The 13,895-nt window shown below is 45.5% G+C and overlaps 1 protein-coding gene across 1 annotated transcript in view; it reads right to left on the reverse strand.

Annotated features, from left to right (window-relative positions):
- The window catches only part of SHROOM3 (shroom family member 3), a 292,517-nt gene that overhangs the window by 47,003 nt on the left and 231,619 nt on the right, over nucleotides 1-13,895 (reverse strand). Inside the window, exon 7 of the mRNA XM_054728118.1 lies at nucleotides 861-992. Within this exon, the coding sequence (XP_054584093.1) occupies nucleotides 861-992 (132 nt within the window). The remainder of the gene's footprint in view (nucleotides 1-860; nucleotides 993-13,895) is intronic.

Here is a 13,895-nt window from a genome sequence, read left to right on the forward strand (position 1 = left end):
TCAGCCTAATTATTGTAACTAATGGTCATCAGGAACTACACTAAATGCTTTACATATTATTTTGTTTAATCTTCACGATGGTCCATTGAGAGATACAGTAAAAGTTTCATTTTACAGATGAGGAAACCAAGATCAGAGAGGTTACACAATTTGCTCAGGCTCATGCAGTAGGAGGTGAAGTTGAGATTTAAGCCTATGTCTGACTTAACATACCCAGTACCTTACCAGTATGCTGTCCCTCCTCCACCCTGTTAGCCCCAAACACCTAACCTTCTCAAGGCCTTAGCCCCTGCATGCCCAACGAGCAAAACCACTGTGGGGGTGGGGCTCTGTTCTCTGAGCACAGATGGCTCAGATGGCGAGAATGAATCCCATCAGGGTTCCCCTCCAATCTCCCTACTGTTACCCTTACCCAGCCCTTCCAAAAAGTGGTCAAGCACCAGAGCCTGACTCCCTGAGATCAGAAGATGAATTCCAGTCTGTGTGGGTTCCAAGTCTGCAAAAATGCAGGGGAATCCTCACTTAGCAGAAAGGATAGTAAGTATTGAGAGAAGAAGTATGTCAGTATTTCTAGTGTAACTGAGAAATGTATGAGAATCAACAGACCCATTAAGTATCTCAAATAGCTAGCCAGAGCTCAAAATAATGCTGTCCTTGCTTCACACCACTCTGGCCAAGGAGATCAAGATGAGTGGAACACAGGTTAGGAATTTTAAGAGGATGAGGAAGTTACTGGGTAGATGGATTTCATACTCAGGGTAAATGGAAGAAAGTGTTCTCAAAGCAGAAAATAAATGTTCTTTCGGGGAACAGGACATTTGAAGGACAGAAACCCCTGGGTCTCAGCTTCGGCCACTTACCTGGAATGGTAGCTTTGGGGCCAAGGAGTGCCAATCGTGCCCTGAGATATTTGCATCATGCTGGCATTGGGTTGGCTCTCCTCGATTTTTGTTGAATGCCAAGAGTGTGGTCGGCCTGCAGGTTCGCTGCGCCTGGGGAGACACGGGAAAGGGACCCCCAACATCAGCAGCATTCTCAGCCGAGTCTCTTCACCAATGTGATTTATGCATTTGGAAAAAGAATGCTGTCTCCTTTTCCTCAGAGATTAAAAAAAATAAAATAAAATAAATAGCAGAAAGTAGATTTTACTGCTTATTTACCTTACCATTGTTATTCTCTGCTTTTTAATATTTCTTTTTTTTTAAATTGATTTTTTACAGAGAGGAAGGGAGAGAGATAGAGTCAGAAACATCAATCAGATGCCTCCTGCACGCCCCCTACTGGGGATGTGCCCTCAACCAACGTACGTGCCCTTGACCGGAATCGAACCTGGGACCTTTCAGTCCGCAGGCGGACGCTCTATCCACTGAGCCAAACCGGTTTCGGCTCAATTTTCATTTTGACAAAATTTCAAACTAATATATAAATGTAGTAAACTTAGTACAAAGAATTCCCACGTAAACCCTAGTGCACTGTTGGTAAGAATGCAAATTAGAACAGCACTAGGGAGAATAGAGGCTCTTCAAATAATTAAAGTTAGAACTACCTAGCAACCCACTTCTGGGTATATATCCAAAGAAATTAAAATCAGGATCTCATAGAGATAGCTGTACTCACATGTTCATTATAGCATTATTCATGACTAGCTTTCCCGTTGCAGGAAAATTCCTGCAATGGGATTTCCTGCTGCACTCTACCCCGCCTCCGTTCCTCCCTTGCCGCCCGCCTCGCCTTCTCCAGCCTGCCCGTGTTTCCCTTCGCACCCGGCCCCGCCTCCGCCCCCGGCCCCGCCTCCGCCCCGCCCTTGCCGCCCGCCTCACCTTCTCCTCCAGCCCGCCCGCGTTTCCCTTCGCCCCCGGCCCCGCCTCCGCCCCGCCCTTGTCACCGGCCCCGCCTTCTCCTCCAGACTGCCCGTGTTTCCCTTCGCCCCCGGCCCCGCCTCCGCCCCGCCCTTGTCACCGGCCCCGCCTTCTCCTCCAGACTGCCCGTGTTTCCCTTCGGCCCCGGCCCCGCCTCCGCCCCGCCCTTGCCGCCCACCTCGCCTTCTCCTCCAGCCCGCCCGCGTTTCCCTTCGCCCACGGCCCCGCCTCCGCTCCGCCCTTGCCGCCGGCCCCGCCTTCTCCTCCAGCCCGCCTTCGTTTCCCTTCGCCCACGGCCCTGACTTCGCTCCTCCCTTCTCCTCCCCCCGCCCCCCTGGCTTGCTTGCTTCTTCGAAGCTTTACTCCCCTTTGCAGCTCTTGGCTTCTTTCGACACTGTCTTGATATGCAAATCAGCCGCCATCTTTGTTGGGGCAATTTGCATACTCGTCCTGATTGGTTGGTGGGCGTGGTTTGGCTGGTGGGCGTGGCTTAGGTGTAGCGAAGGTGCGGTCAATTTGCATATTTGTCTATTATTAGATTAGATAACCAAGACATGGAAACAAACCTAAGTACCCATCAACAAATGAATGGATTAAAAAAAAGCGGTACTATATATATTCAATTGATTACTAACCAGCCATGAGAAAGAAGAAAATCCTGCCATTTGCAACAAACTGAATGGACCTGGAGGGCATTATGCCCAGTGCAATAAACCAGAGAAAGACAAATACTGTATGATATCACTTATATGTGAAATCTAAAAAAGTCAATCTCAGAGTGGTGGTTAGGTGTTGGGGGAGTAGAGCGAGTTTTGGTCAAAGGGTATATATTTCAAGTTAAAAGATGAACAAATTCTGCCCTGGCCAGTGCTGCTCAGTTGGTTGGGCATCGTCCCGTGCGCCAGAAGGTTGCCAGTTCAATTCCAGACCAGGGCACCTGCCCAGGTTGTGAGCTTGATCCCTGGTATGTCTCTCTCCCCCTTTCTCTCTAAAAATACAAAATCTATTTTCTAAAAAGATTAACAAGTTCTGGGGATGAATGTACAGCAAAGTGATTATAACTAATAACATTGCATCAAGTACTTGCAAGTTGCTAAGAGAGATCTTAAATGTTCTCACCACAATAAAGAAATGGTAACTACGTGATGGGATGGAGGTGGTAGCTAACCCTATGGTGGTCATCATTTTTGCAATTTACAAATGTATTGAATCAACACGTTGTACATCTTAAACCTGCACAGTGTATCAACTGTATCTCAATAAAGCTGAGGGAAAGAGAATTCCCACATAACCTTCACCTAGATTTCATACATGTTAACATTTTATGCTATGTTAATTTAAAGCACACAAAGTTGTTTTGGTCTTTCTTGGCCTCGGCTTAGCAATACATAAAGACAGGAGGAGTAATTCTTTCCCAGCTCCCAAGGATAACGCTTCCTGGGGACTCTGAAGTCCTCTGACATATAGCCTGAGGCTGGATAAATGCTATTATTTTAATTTCTTAGTAAGAACTACATAAAGCCAGCGGCTACCTTGGTGGCAACACTGCTCCAAGTTACATAAGCAGTATGAACAACAAGACGCTCTCCAAAATAGCTTCTCATTTTGAAAGTCAATGACTTCAACTTCTAAACATCCTGCCCTTCTAACAAAGACTGGACGAAGCCGATGGGAAAAAGTGGGTGTCCCTCAGACTGCGAGACTGGAGAATGGACTTGGAAGGAGGACTGCACTACTATAGAAGGCCAGAGTCCAGAGAGTGGCTGTGCTTTATTTTTGGCAGAAAAGTGAAGTGAGCGATCAGGCATTTATTTCACACTGAGAAGTTCTGACAGGTAAGACTGTAGGGGAATTTTTCTGCAGTTTAGAAACACTTTGGAGATCCAGGAATCCACTTTGGTATGTTGCAGATAAAGCTGTATGTCTACATATTACTTTTCTATGAAAAAATAAATTGACTTTTGTAATATAAATGAGAAATCATTCCCCTGATGCCAATAAAACTTCACGTGCTAAGTACATCAGAATAATACCAGCCCAGTGTTAGGAGACATGGGTGCTCACCCTGCATTTCTTTCTTTCTTTTATTTAAAAAAAAATATATATATTTTATTGATTTTTTACAGAGAGGAAGGGAGAGGGATAGAGAGTTAGAAACATCGATGAGAGAGAAACATCAATCAGCTGCCTGCTGCACACCCCCCACTGAGGATGTGCCCGCAACCAAGGTACATGCCCTTGACCGGAATCGAACCTGGGACCCTTGAGTCCGCAGGCCAACGCTCTATCCACTCAGCCAAACCGGTCAGGGCTCACCCTGCATTTCCCATTAGCCTGCCACATGACCCTGTGAAAGTCACTTCTCCACCAGAAGCCTTTGTTCCTCTAAAAAATGAAGACATTAAGCAAAGAGGCTGGGTTAACCCCATTTTAATCAGAAGTAACTTTTAAGCAGTATAAGAAAGACACTGAAGGACTTGCCAAGAGAGATAATGATTTCAAAAATATATATATATTTCAACTCTCTGAAGAAAGGTTATGGTGATAGGAAACTTACTTTGTGTGACACAAGGGATACAGACACATAAGATTTTCAGCAGTCAGTCACTAAATATTTATTGAATTGAAGGAGCCTATAGTCTTAACCACTCTGAGTTTCCTCATCAGTAAAAGTCAGATTATAACAATCTATTTATAGTGTTTTTTTGTGAGATTAAAAATGAAATAATGTACTTGACCTATAGTAAGAGCTCAACAAATGTTGAGAATAATTATCCTCAGTCATTCATTATGATTGAGCTGATGAAGACTAGAGCGGCTAGGGAGACAAGTCAGTCGGAGAGAAGTCAATCAGAGAGAGCTACAATGTAGGACAGAAAGGGGAGAAAGAAGCTGAGTGAATAGAAGAGAGGGGAATGGGCAGGGACTATTGATGGAGGTGAATTCAGCTCTGAGCCCCCAGTAAGATCAGGAATAACTATGTGTAACTAACTATGGCAGAGGCTGGCCTAAGACTCACTGTGGCCACAGCCTGATGGGCCCTGGCCATGCTTGTGAGGCAGGGAGCTGCCGGGCAGTGGCTGTAACATCCCGTCGGGAGGTAATCGCAGGCCAAGAGGGAATAGACCCTGCTCACCTGGAAACCAGGAAAGAACTGAAGGAAGTAGTGGCACAGCTGAGCTCAAGAGAGGAAATAGGACGCAAAACCAAGAGACCAACAATGAAAGCCAATACATTACAGTTTTCCTGTCTCCTTGCCCCCATAACTCTAATCCTCATAACAGGGCCCAGGTAACCCAGACCACAGCTTCAGCACTGCCCGAAGTTGAATCAGTCCTGTTCTCCGAGGGAGACTCGGGGAGCTCTGGGTTAACGGCTCCGTGTCTTAGCGGTTTGGCATTCTTGCTGTGAGCCCTTGGATGCCCACTCCTGGGAAACTAGGTTCTTCAACCAGTTTCTCAAAGCCGGCCACCTCCCTTGAACCCCAGCTCCTCACTGACTTAGATTCCTGCTTTGTCATCCGGTTCCATCCAGTGTTTGAAATCCCTCTTGGTGCTCCAGTTCTCTCTGGCCCAGATCACAGAGCCCGAGTCCCAGAGTCAGGGTTCAAACCCATTTACAAATGACTTCAAGTGCTCAATTAATGTGACTAGGCAATTACACAGGAAAAACCCAGGACTTAATGAAAAAAATAGTGTCTCTTTTTCATGAGGCACCTGGTGACATTTCATATGGGTCCAAAGGGTCCAAAAGACATAGGAGAAAGGACAAACTGCCACCTTCCCGCCCGTGTTTGGCAGGATCCTCTCGGTAGCAGGCGGCTAGTCCTACGACTAGGAACTGGCCTTGAGGAACTGACAGACGCAGGTGAGGAGTGAACCAGCCTCGCACCTGAGCGTGATAACACTGAGGAGGCTCTTCAGCCTCATCCCCCAACGGAATGTCCATGCACAGCTCCAAGACGGGGGCCCAGCAGCTTTTCCCTCCCAAAGGAAATGGACAGGCCCTGACACATTCCACAAGCTCTACAGAATGAAGATCCCTCTCCCGTCGTGGGGATGAAGGGTGAGGTAATGTTTGCTGAGCTCCAGCAGTTCCCCAGAAGCCCTCTGGTCTGAAATCTCAAAGCAGAGAAGCGAAGAGGTGCCCAGACTTTGTTATCAGTGGTTACTCCTCCTTCAGGAAGGATCAGGCACTTTGCTGGAAGTCCTAAATCAGTCTCAAGTGTCAAGAGAGACTGTGCACAGCACCATGAAGGCGAATGGAGCAGTTTCACCTCGGCTCAGTGCTTTGAAGACAATAGCAAGGCTTTCTTTTACATGTAAGCTACCCAGTCTTTACCTCAGTTTCCTTTCCATTCATCCAGGGGACATCTATATGACATGTAGACTTTCCATACGTCAGCCACTATACTGGCACGGGGGATACGAGGAATAATCAAGTACCATCAGACCCAAACAATTCACAGGATAATAGAAGCAATAACCAAGTAAACGGCTGTAACACAATGCGATTGGTTCTGTAATAGAGACCTGAGCAAGGTGCTCAGTGAACACAGAGCGGGTGGTACTAACACTGTGGGGTTAGCTCACTTTTAACTAAATCACAAGATTTCTCCAGGTGGAAGGTGGGGGGCGAGGGAAGGGCATCCAGGTAGAAGAAATGGCATGACAAATGCATAGAAATGTGCAGGCACAAAGTACACGCAGAAGAAGCGGTGACGATTAAGGGGAAGAGCAAGCAGCAGGAGAAGGTGTAGGAGGGGGCAGACCTTAACATGCCTCTAGGGCAGGGGTGAGGAACCTATTTCCTGCCAAGGGCCATTTGGATATTTATAACATCATTCGAGGGCCATACAAAGTTATCAACTTAAAATTAGGCTGCTTTGTTTGGTCAAACATTTAATTAACTCACCCCTAATGCCTTGGCAGGGCCAGGCCAAATGATTTCGAGGGCCTTATATGGCCCAAGGGCCGGACATTCCCCACCCCTACTTTAGAGGGTGTGGACAGTATCCCCTGGAAATGGAAGTCACCGATAACATTGGCCAGGGAGGGCATGTTCAATTTTGAGTTTCAGGAAGATATTGCCAATGACAAGGAGGATAAACTTGAGAGAGACACGACTGGCAGCTATTATATTGGCCAGGGTGAGATAATGAGGGCTGGGCACCAAGGCAATGAACTTGAAGAGAAAACAGATCTCAAAGCCACTGAGGAGGCAAAATGCCCGCCCAGCCTAGTAACCACCTGGGTGTAGGTGGTGTAGAAGAGAGTATAGTCAAGGAGGAAGGATGGCCTTTATGCTTCTAGAATGAGAGTAGTATTAACCTAGATAAAGAGCTATTGATGGGGGAGGGGAGGGCGTAGAGAGAGGGAGGAGGAAATAGAGTGGGGCATGCGATGTCAGGTGCCTTCGCGATGGTCATGGGAGGTGCACAGTCCGCAGCAGGGTCTTGAGGACTGAAGTCTGAGCTGCATATAGAAATTTAGGAGTCACAAAACACAAGGTCTTGGAGAAAAGATATGCTGCTTGGGGAGAATGCACAGGGAGACAAAGGAAGTAGTTTAAGGATGGGTCTCTGAGAACTATCACAATTTAGGGGGAGGGGAATGGGCAAAATTCCCCAAAAGGAATATCCAGAGAAGTGGGAGGTAAACTAGAAGAGTTATGGGAGTTTCACAGACTCCGAGCGGGGAGAACAAGGAGGAGGAATTGTCAACACCTCCGGCTGCTACGGAGAGGTGAATCCGACGAGGTACATGCAGGTCCACTGGATTTGACAACCAGTGAGCCTTTGCATTGGAATGACGGGCAGAGCCTGATGGGGGCTAAGAAGTGAATGAAAGAGAAGATGGGAGACCGAAAAGCCCTTTAAAAAACACACCTGGTTCTGAAGGAAAGACGGTGGGAACCAGAAGACTAGAGGGGGCCGGGGAGTGCAAAGGTTTTGTCCTAGATGTTTGGTTGTAAACAATGAGACGTATGAACAAGTGTATGAGACAGAGTGAACACATGTGCACAAGGTACAGGATAGAGAGAGGATGATACTCCTTGAGGCTCATGAGGAGGAAGGAGGAAGGGCTGGCTCACACGTGGAGGTAGAGGGTATAATCTTCTGTGGGACGAAAGCCAGTCCCACTGAGGTGAGAAGCAAGGAGCAGGTAAGACATTGATGCTCACAGCATGAAAGGGAGGAAACTAGAAGGGACTTCACAGCCAATGTCCTCTATTCTCATGATGAAGCCGCGAAGAGAGAAAAATGAGGGGGATGATACGGTGGGTTAGGGCTCAAGGGACCAGGTAAATGAGGACTAGAAGAGTTGAAACTGATTAGAGATATTTAAAAGAATAACGACTCAGACATGGTTTCTGCCCTTAAGGAGCTTACGCTCTGGTAGGGAGAACAAATGAAGCAGTTCCTATAGATGATAGTAAATCATAAAGAAACAGTTCCTACTACAGATAAAACAAGTGCCCAAGATGTGCAATGCCAAGACAGGAAGCCAACTTAGGAAGTTGGTAACTGTTTGCCTTGGGGTGAGATGGGGTGGGGTGTACTGGGTTTCATCACAGGTTTAATACATTAAGAATAGTGATTTTGAAACTTCAAAAAGTCCTAAAAAAACAAAAAACAAAACCCCCAACAAAACAAAAAACAACACCACCCTTTCTCTTGGCCACAGAACATATGTTGAGAAAAGGCTTCAGAGATAAATCTTTGTTTTATAAGACTCTTCCAAATGTACAGTTAAGTGATGAAATGAAAGAAACAATGAAAAAGATGATCTAAATATAGCCCAACGCTCCTGCCTTGCTAGGGGGAGTATAGATGGGTACTGAATAAAGAGCAGTTTGGCACAACCTAACAAAAAAAAAAAGTTTTTTAATAACACATCTATCAAATGCAAAACAACCTAAATGTTCATCAGTTGCAGATAGTTAAATCAGTGTAGTACATCCATATAATGGGAAATTTAGGTGACTATTAAAAAAAATGGGATAGCTCTATACATATTGATATGGAAATATCTCCAAAATGTATGGTTAAATGACAACAGTAAGGTATAGAACTTGTGTTCAGTACCCTGAAGTATATGGGGGAAAACATACATAATCACCTATATGTTTATTAATGTAAAGAATATTTCTGGGCTCTGGCCGGTAGCTCAGTTAGTTAGAGCATCATCCTGATATGCCAAGATTGTGGGTTCAATTCCTGGTTAGGGCATATACCAGAATCAACCAATGAATGCATAAATAAGTGGAACATATCGATTCTCTCCCTCCCTCCTTCTCTATCCCTTCCTCTCTCTCTCAAATCAACTTTTTAAAAAGAATATTTCTGTAAGAATACTTGAGAAACTAGAAACAATGACTGCCTCTGGGGAAGAAAACTTATTTTTCACGATATTACCTTTTGTAACTTTTTTTTTAATAGTTTAATGTATTTTAATAGTGAACTTACAGGAACAGCACAGAAGACAGACAACATTAAAAACATGTACTTGCATGAACTTAAGGAATTTACATTCTGGTAGGGAGACCATGTACATGTGATATGTATTAAAAAAGCAAAGTACTTTTCAAATAGTCTCTCATTTTAAAAATATACTTCATGTATCTTGAGATACCCAAAGAATTCAAACAGCTGTTCATGGACTTTTTCAATGATGCAAATAATTTAATAAGCATTCCTAAAGAGCACAGCATGCTTTTTACATTTTGGGATCACTTTGATCTTTAAGGAGATAAGGAAATATTTTTTAAAAGTGCGCGACATCATGAGTCAGAAGACAATTTAATTTTTAATTTGAGCAAACTAAGTTTTGTGTGTGGGCGGAATTCAAACAAAGCCCTTTTGTTGCATTCCCAACCACAGACGAGGAAGCTTTACCGCGTGGGATGGGTAGGCTGGTGAAACGGGAACTAGCAAGTGACACAATGTCCTTCTCCAGTGATTTTTGTCCTAACATAGAGAGATTCAGGAATGCAAAGCATATTTCTGAGAAATCTACAATAAAACACTTCAGGTATTTCAGGCAGTATTCACTGACCACCTACTATGTGCCTTTCTACTTTGATGAATTATTGTTGGAGGTCTAGGAGGTCACAGATGGTCTCAAGGAGTTCATAATGTTGTTGGGGAGTCTTAGACACGCACACAGAAATACTAAGCAGAATCAGAGTAGTATTCATTCAAAAATATCTGAGTGCCTACTAAGTACCAAGCACCACGCTGGGCACTTGATCTTTACATGATATAGGACTACTAATGAGAAAGTTAGGTAAACAAGAGATTAAGCAACTTGTCCAGTCACAAGGATAGTGGGAACCAGAGCTGGTATTTAAATGCAGACACCGGTTCCCAAAGTCTGTGCTCTTAACTTTTAAGCAATGAGCATTATAAGGAGGTGGGGTGGGCAGAGTAGGAAGATGGGCAATAAGCAAGTAAGCAAAGCAACAGGATATTTTAATGCAGTAACAGGGCCTGGAAGGACATAAAACTGGGTAATGTGGGATTGTAATTAAGAGTACTGCTTTGGGTTAGGGACAGCCTCTTTGAGAGAGTGCATTTGAGCCCAAGATGTAAATGGTAAGAAATGGTCAACCACACAAAGAGCTATGTATGGGCAGATAATTTAACACAGAAGGCACAATGAATGCGAAAGCCTTCAGGCGGGAGTGAATCTGGGGTTTGCAAGAAGCAGGGCAGCGTGGCCAAAGCCTCGTGAGTGAAGAGCAGATGGTGGGACAAGTCATCAGATCATCCTGGGCCACGGAGGTGACGGAGGCATGTAGGATACAAACACCCAAAAGCTGGTGCTGCCCGTGATCAAGAATGGGGTCTGCAGTTAGCCAAAAGGCTCGGTAGGGAGTGGGATTCAATGACCTTGAAGGGTTAGTATGATCTGGATAAATGGAGAAAGTGACAACCACGACTTGGAAAATAAAAAATTCTAAGAGCTAGAGTTAATTTTTTTTTTTTTTTGATGTTGTTAGTTGATGAGCTGCTTTGCCGGAGACTTTGGGGCTCTTCTGCGAGCACTATTATTGAACCATGCCAGTTATCAGCTGGGCATGAGTCGAATTTCTACAGATATAAAAGGTACTCAACTATCAGTACTACAAAATAAAATGTCATATTTCCTAATGCACATACTAACCCACACCTGACACCTGCCTGCCCAGCCATCATTGGTTTAGTGCACAATCCTATCTAGTAAAAGAGTAATATGCAAATTAACTATCATTCCGCTACACCCACAAGCCATGCCCACCAGCCAATCAGGAGTGAGTATGCAAATTAACCCAACCAAGATGGCTGCAGCCACAGAGCGAGCAGGAGGCTTGGGTTTCCCCTGGCAATGGAGGAAGCCAAGCTTTCCGCACACCCTGGACGGCCCAGGCCTCCACTCAAGGCTACAAAGTTTCAATTATAGAAGATAAATAAATCCCAACAAAAATGGCGGTAGCCATGGAGCTGGAGAGAGCAGGAGGCTTGAGTTGACCCCGGCGATGGAGGAAGCCAAGCTTCTGTAGCCCTGGCCTGCCTTGGCCTTCTCCACTCAAGGCTACAACATTTCAATTATAGAAGATAAATAAATCCCAGATACCAGGGCCTCCGCTTGGGTCACTGGGGGGCGTGGCCAGCCTGCAAACCACCACAGGCTCCTCACCCAGGCTGCCCCATGCCCCAAGGGAACCCCCACCCTGATCCGGGACACCTTTCAGGGCAAACCAGCTGGCCCCCACCCGTGCATCAGGCCTTTATCCTATCTAATAAGAGTAATATGTAAATTGACCATCACTCCAACACACAAAATGGCTGCCCCTATGTGGTCAAAGATCCTGCCCCCATGTGGACACAAGATAGCCGCCACAAGATGGCCAGCAGGGGAGGGCATTTGGGAGGGACCAGGGCTGCAAGGGAGGGCAGTTGTGGGCAATCAGGCCATCAGGGGAGGGCAGTTAGGAGGGACCAGGCCTGCAAGGGAGGGCAGTTGGGGGCGATCAAGCCTGCAGGGGAGGGCAGTTATGGGTGACCAGGCCAGCAGAGGAGGGAAGTTGGGGGCAACCGGGTCTGCAGGGAAGGGCAGTTGGGGGGGACCAGGCCTGCAGGGGAGGGCAATTAGGGGTGACCAGGCCTGCAGGGGAGGGCAGTTAGGGGCAATTAGGCTGTCAGGGGAGCAGTTAGGCATCAATCAGGCTGTCAGGGGAGTGGTTAGGGGGTGATCAGGCTGGCAGGCAGAAGTGGTTAGGGGCAATCAGGAAGGAAGGCAGGTGAGCAGTTGGGAGCCAGCAGTCCTGGATTGTGAGAGGGATGTCATATTGGACAGGGTGCAGGCTGGGCTGAGGGACCCCCCCCGCATGCATGAATTTCGTGCACCGGGCCTCTAGTTAGGTAATATAATCCCATAGCAACACATAGTCCTTTCTGGAAAGAGTTCTTTTTAAATGTCACATCCCAATAATGTGCCCCTGGGGACTTTTGGCTTTGACAATGGACTCACAAGGAAGAGTGAAGTCTGCTAACAGCATAAGACTCTAACATCTAAAATCAGCATAAAAGTTAAAAAAAAAAAAAAAAAGAAAAACAACCCCACACCTTTTCTATTAAGATACTTTACCCCATTCCTCCATACCTGTCCCAACATTCTTTCACTATTTATCTCCTTACCATCCTCCGTTCTGAAATATTATTTAAAGATTAAACTTTATGGATAACCACACCAAACTATTACTGTGAAAGAGAAGGACCAGCAATGGGGGTGCATGTCTTACTTCATCACCAGAGGCTGATGATGTTGAAACGTTCTTTTTCTCACTATTCCCCTTTCAACCTCCTCCCCTCAACTCCGCCACACACAGAGGGACAGTCAGCTCTCCTTCCCACACGTCAGCGTTGGCATATAAGTCGTGGCAGGAGTTAATACCAGCACTGTAATGTCTCTGATCTATAACAGCGTTTGTCTTTGTCTTTCACTGACTTTCAAACTCCATTACGACAGAATAGCACCGTGTCAATGAATAGCGTCAACCCCATCAATAAATAACTTGGTGTTCTCAACTCTCAGATTGGAACCAGGCATTTTATTTGTTGGAGGGAAGAGGGGACTGACTTCTGCTGATTTCTTTAGATATCAGATATTATGATTTCAGAATATTTTTCTCTACTACTGTACCATCGAATATGTCACGAGAGCTTGGACAGAAGAAATCGCTTCCTTGCTGGCTTGTTGTCTTTCACACACAGACACAGGCAGACACCCATAAACCTCCTGGATCTCAGAAAGGGTCAGTCAGAGGGTTGCAGAGAAACTAGAGATATTGTGTGTGCCCCTGAATTACTGCCCTTTTTTTAAAGGTAAAGTTGCTTTGGGGCTCCCCCAGAGGACCCCGGTTGGACAAATGGGGAGCGGCTCAAAGGGCACCGCAAAAGGTGTGCGTGGCTCTTCCCTGCCACTTGGTGGGCTGCGGGGCTGAGGGAACCCAACACTGGCTGCAAACACACCTTCTTAATGGGTAAGCCCACGGAAGTCTGTGCTTTTAGGGTTTGAAGAAGTCCAAACACCAACCAAGATATTTCGAAACCAAGCTAATTCATTTTCATATAACTGCCAAGACAAAAGGGTTTTCGTGCGAGGCAAAAGGCTAACATTTATGTCGTGATTTTTCCTCCCAAACACCACTCCATTAAACAAAACAAATAAATGCCCCTAAGCCTCCAACACTAAAGAAACTCAATTCTCTTTCATTATATTATGTTTTTCTTTCTCCTCATTTAGAGGAAGAGGCCACACATAAAAAATTAAAGGCAACAACAGAGAAAAGAACAGAAAGCATTAATTTTAGACAAAACTCTGAAACAATGGTCTAAAGAAGAATCTGTATTTCAAAATCATACTGGAAAAGAACTATTCATTAAAAATAAAGCTTTCAAGTAATACTGGAACCTGAATAAAAGAACAGTGAAGGTTTGTAAGGCAGAGAAGCTGAAAACTCGCTCCAACTCCTTACCTACCAAAACGTCCA

The sequence above is a fragment of the Eptesicus fuscus genome, chromosome 2 (genome assembly GCF_027574615.1).
Source record: "Eptesicus fuscus isolate TK198812 chromosome 2, DD_ASM_mEF_20220401, whole genome shotgun sequence".
In the NCBI taxonomy this organism is placed as follows: Eukaryota; Metazoa; Chordata; class Mammalia; order Chiroptera; family Vespertilionidae; genus Eptesicus; species Eptesicus fuscus.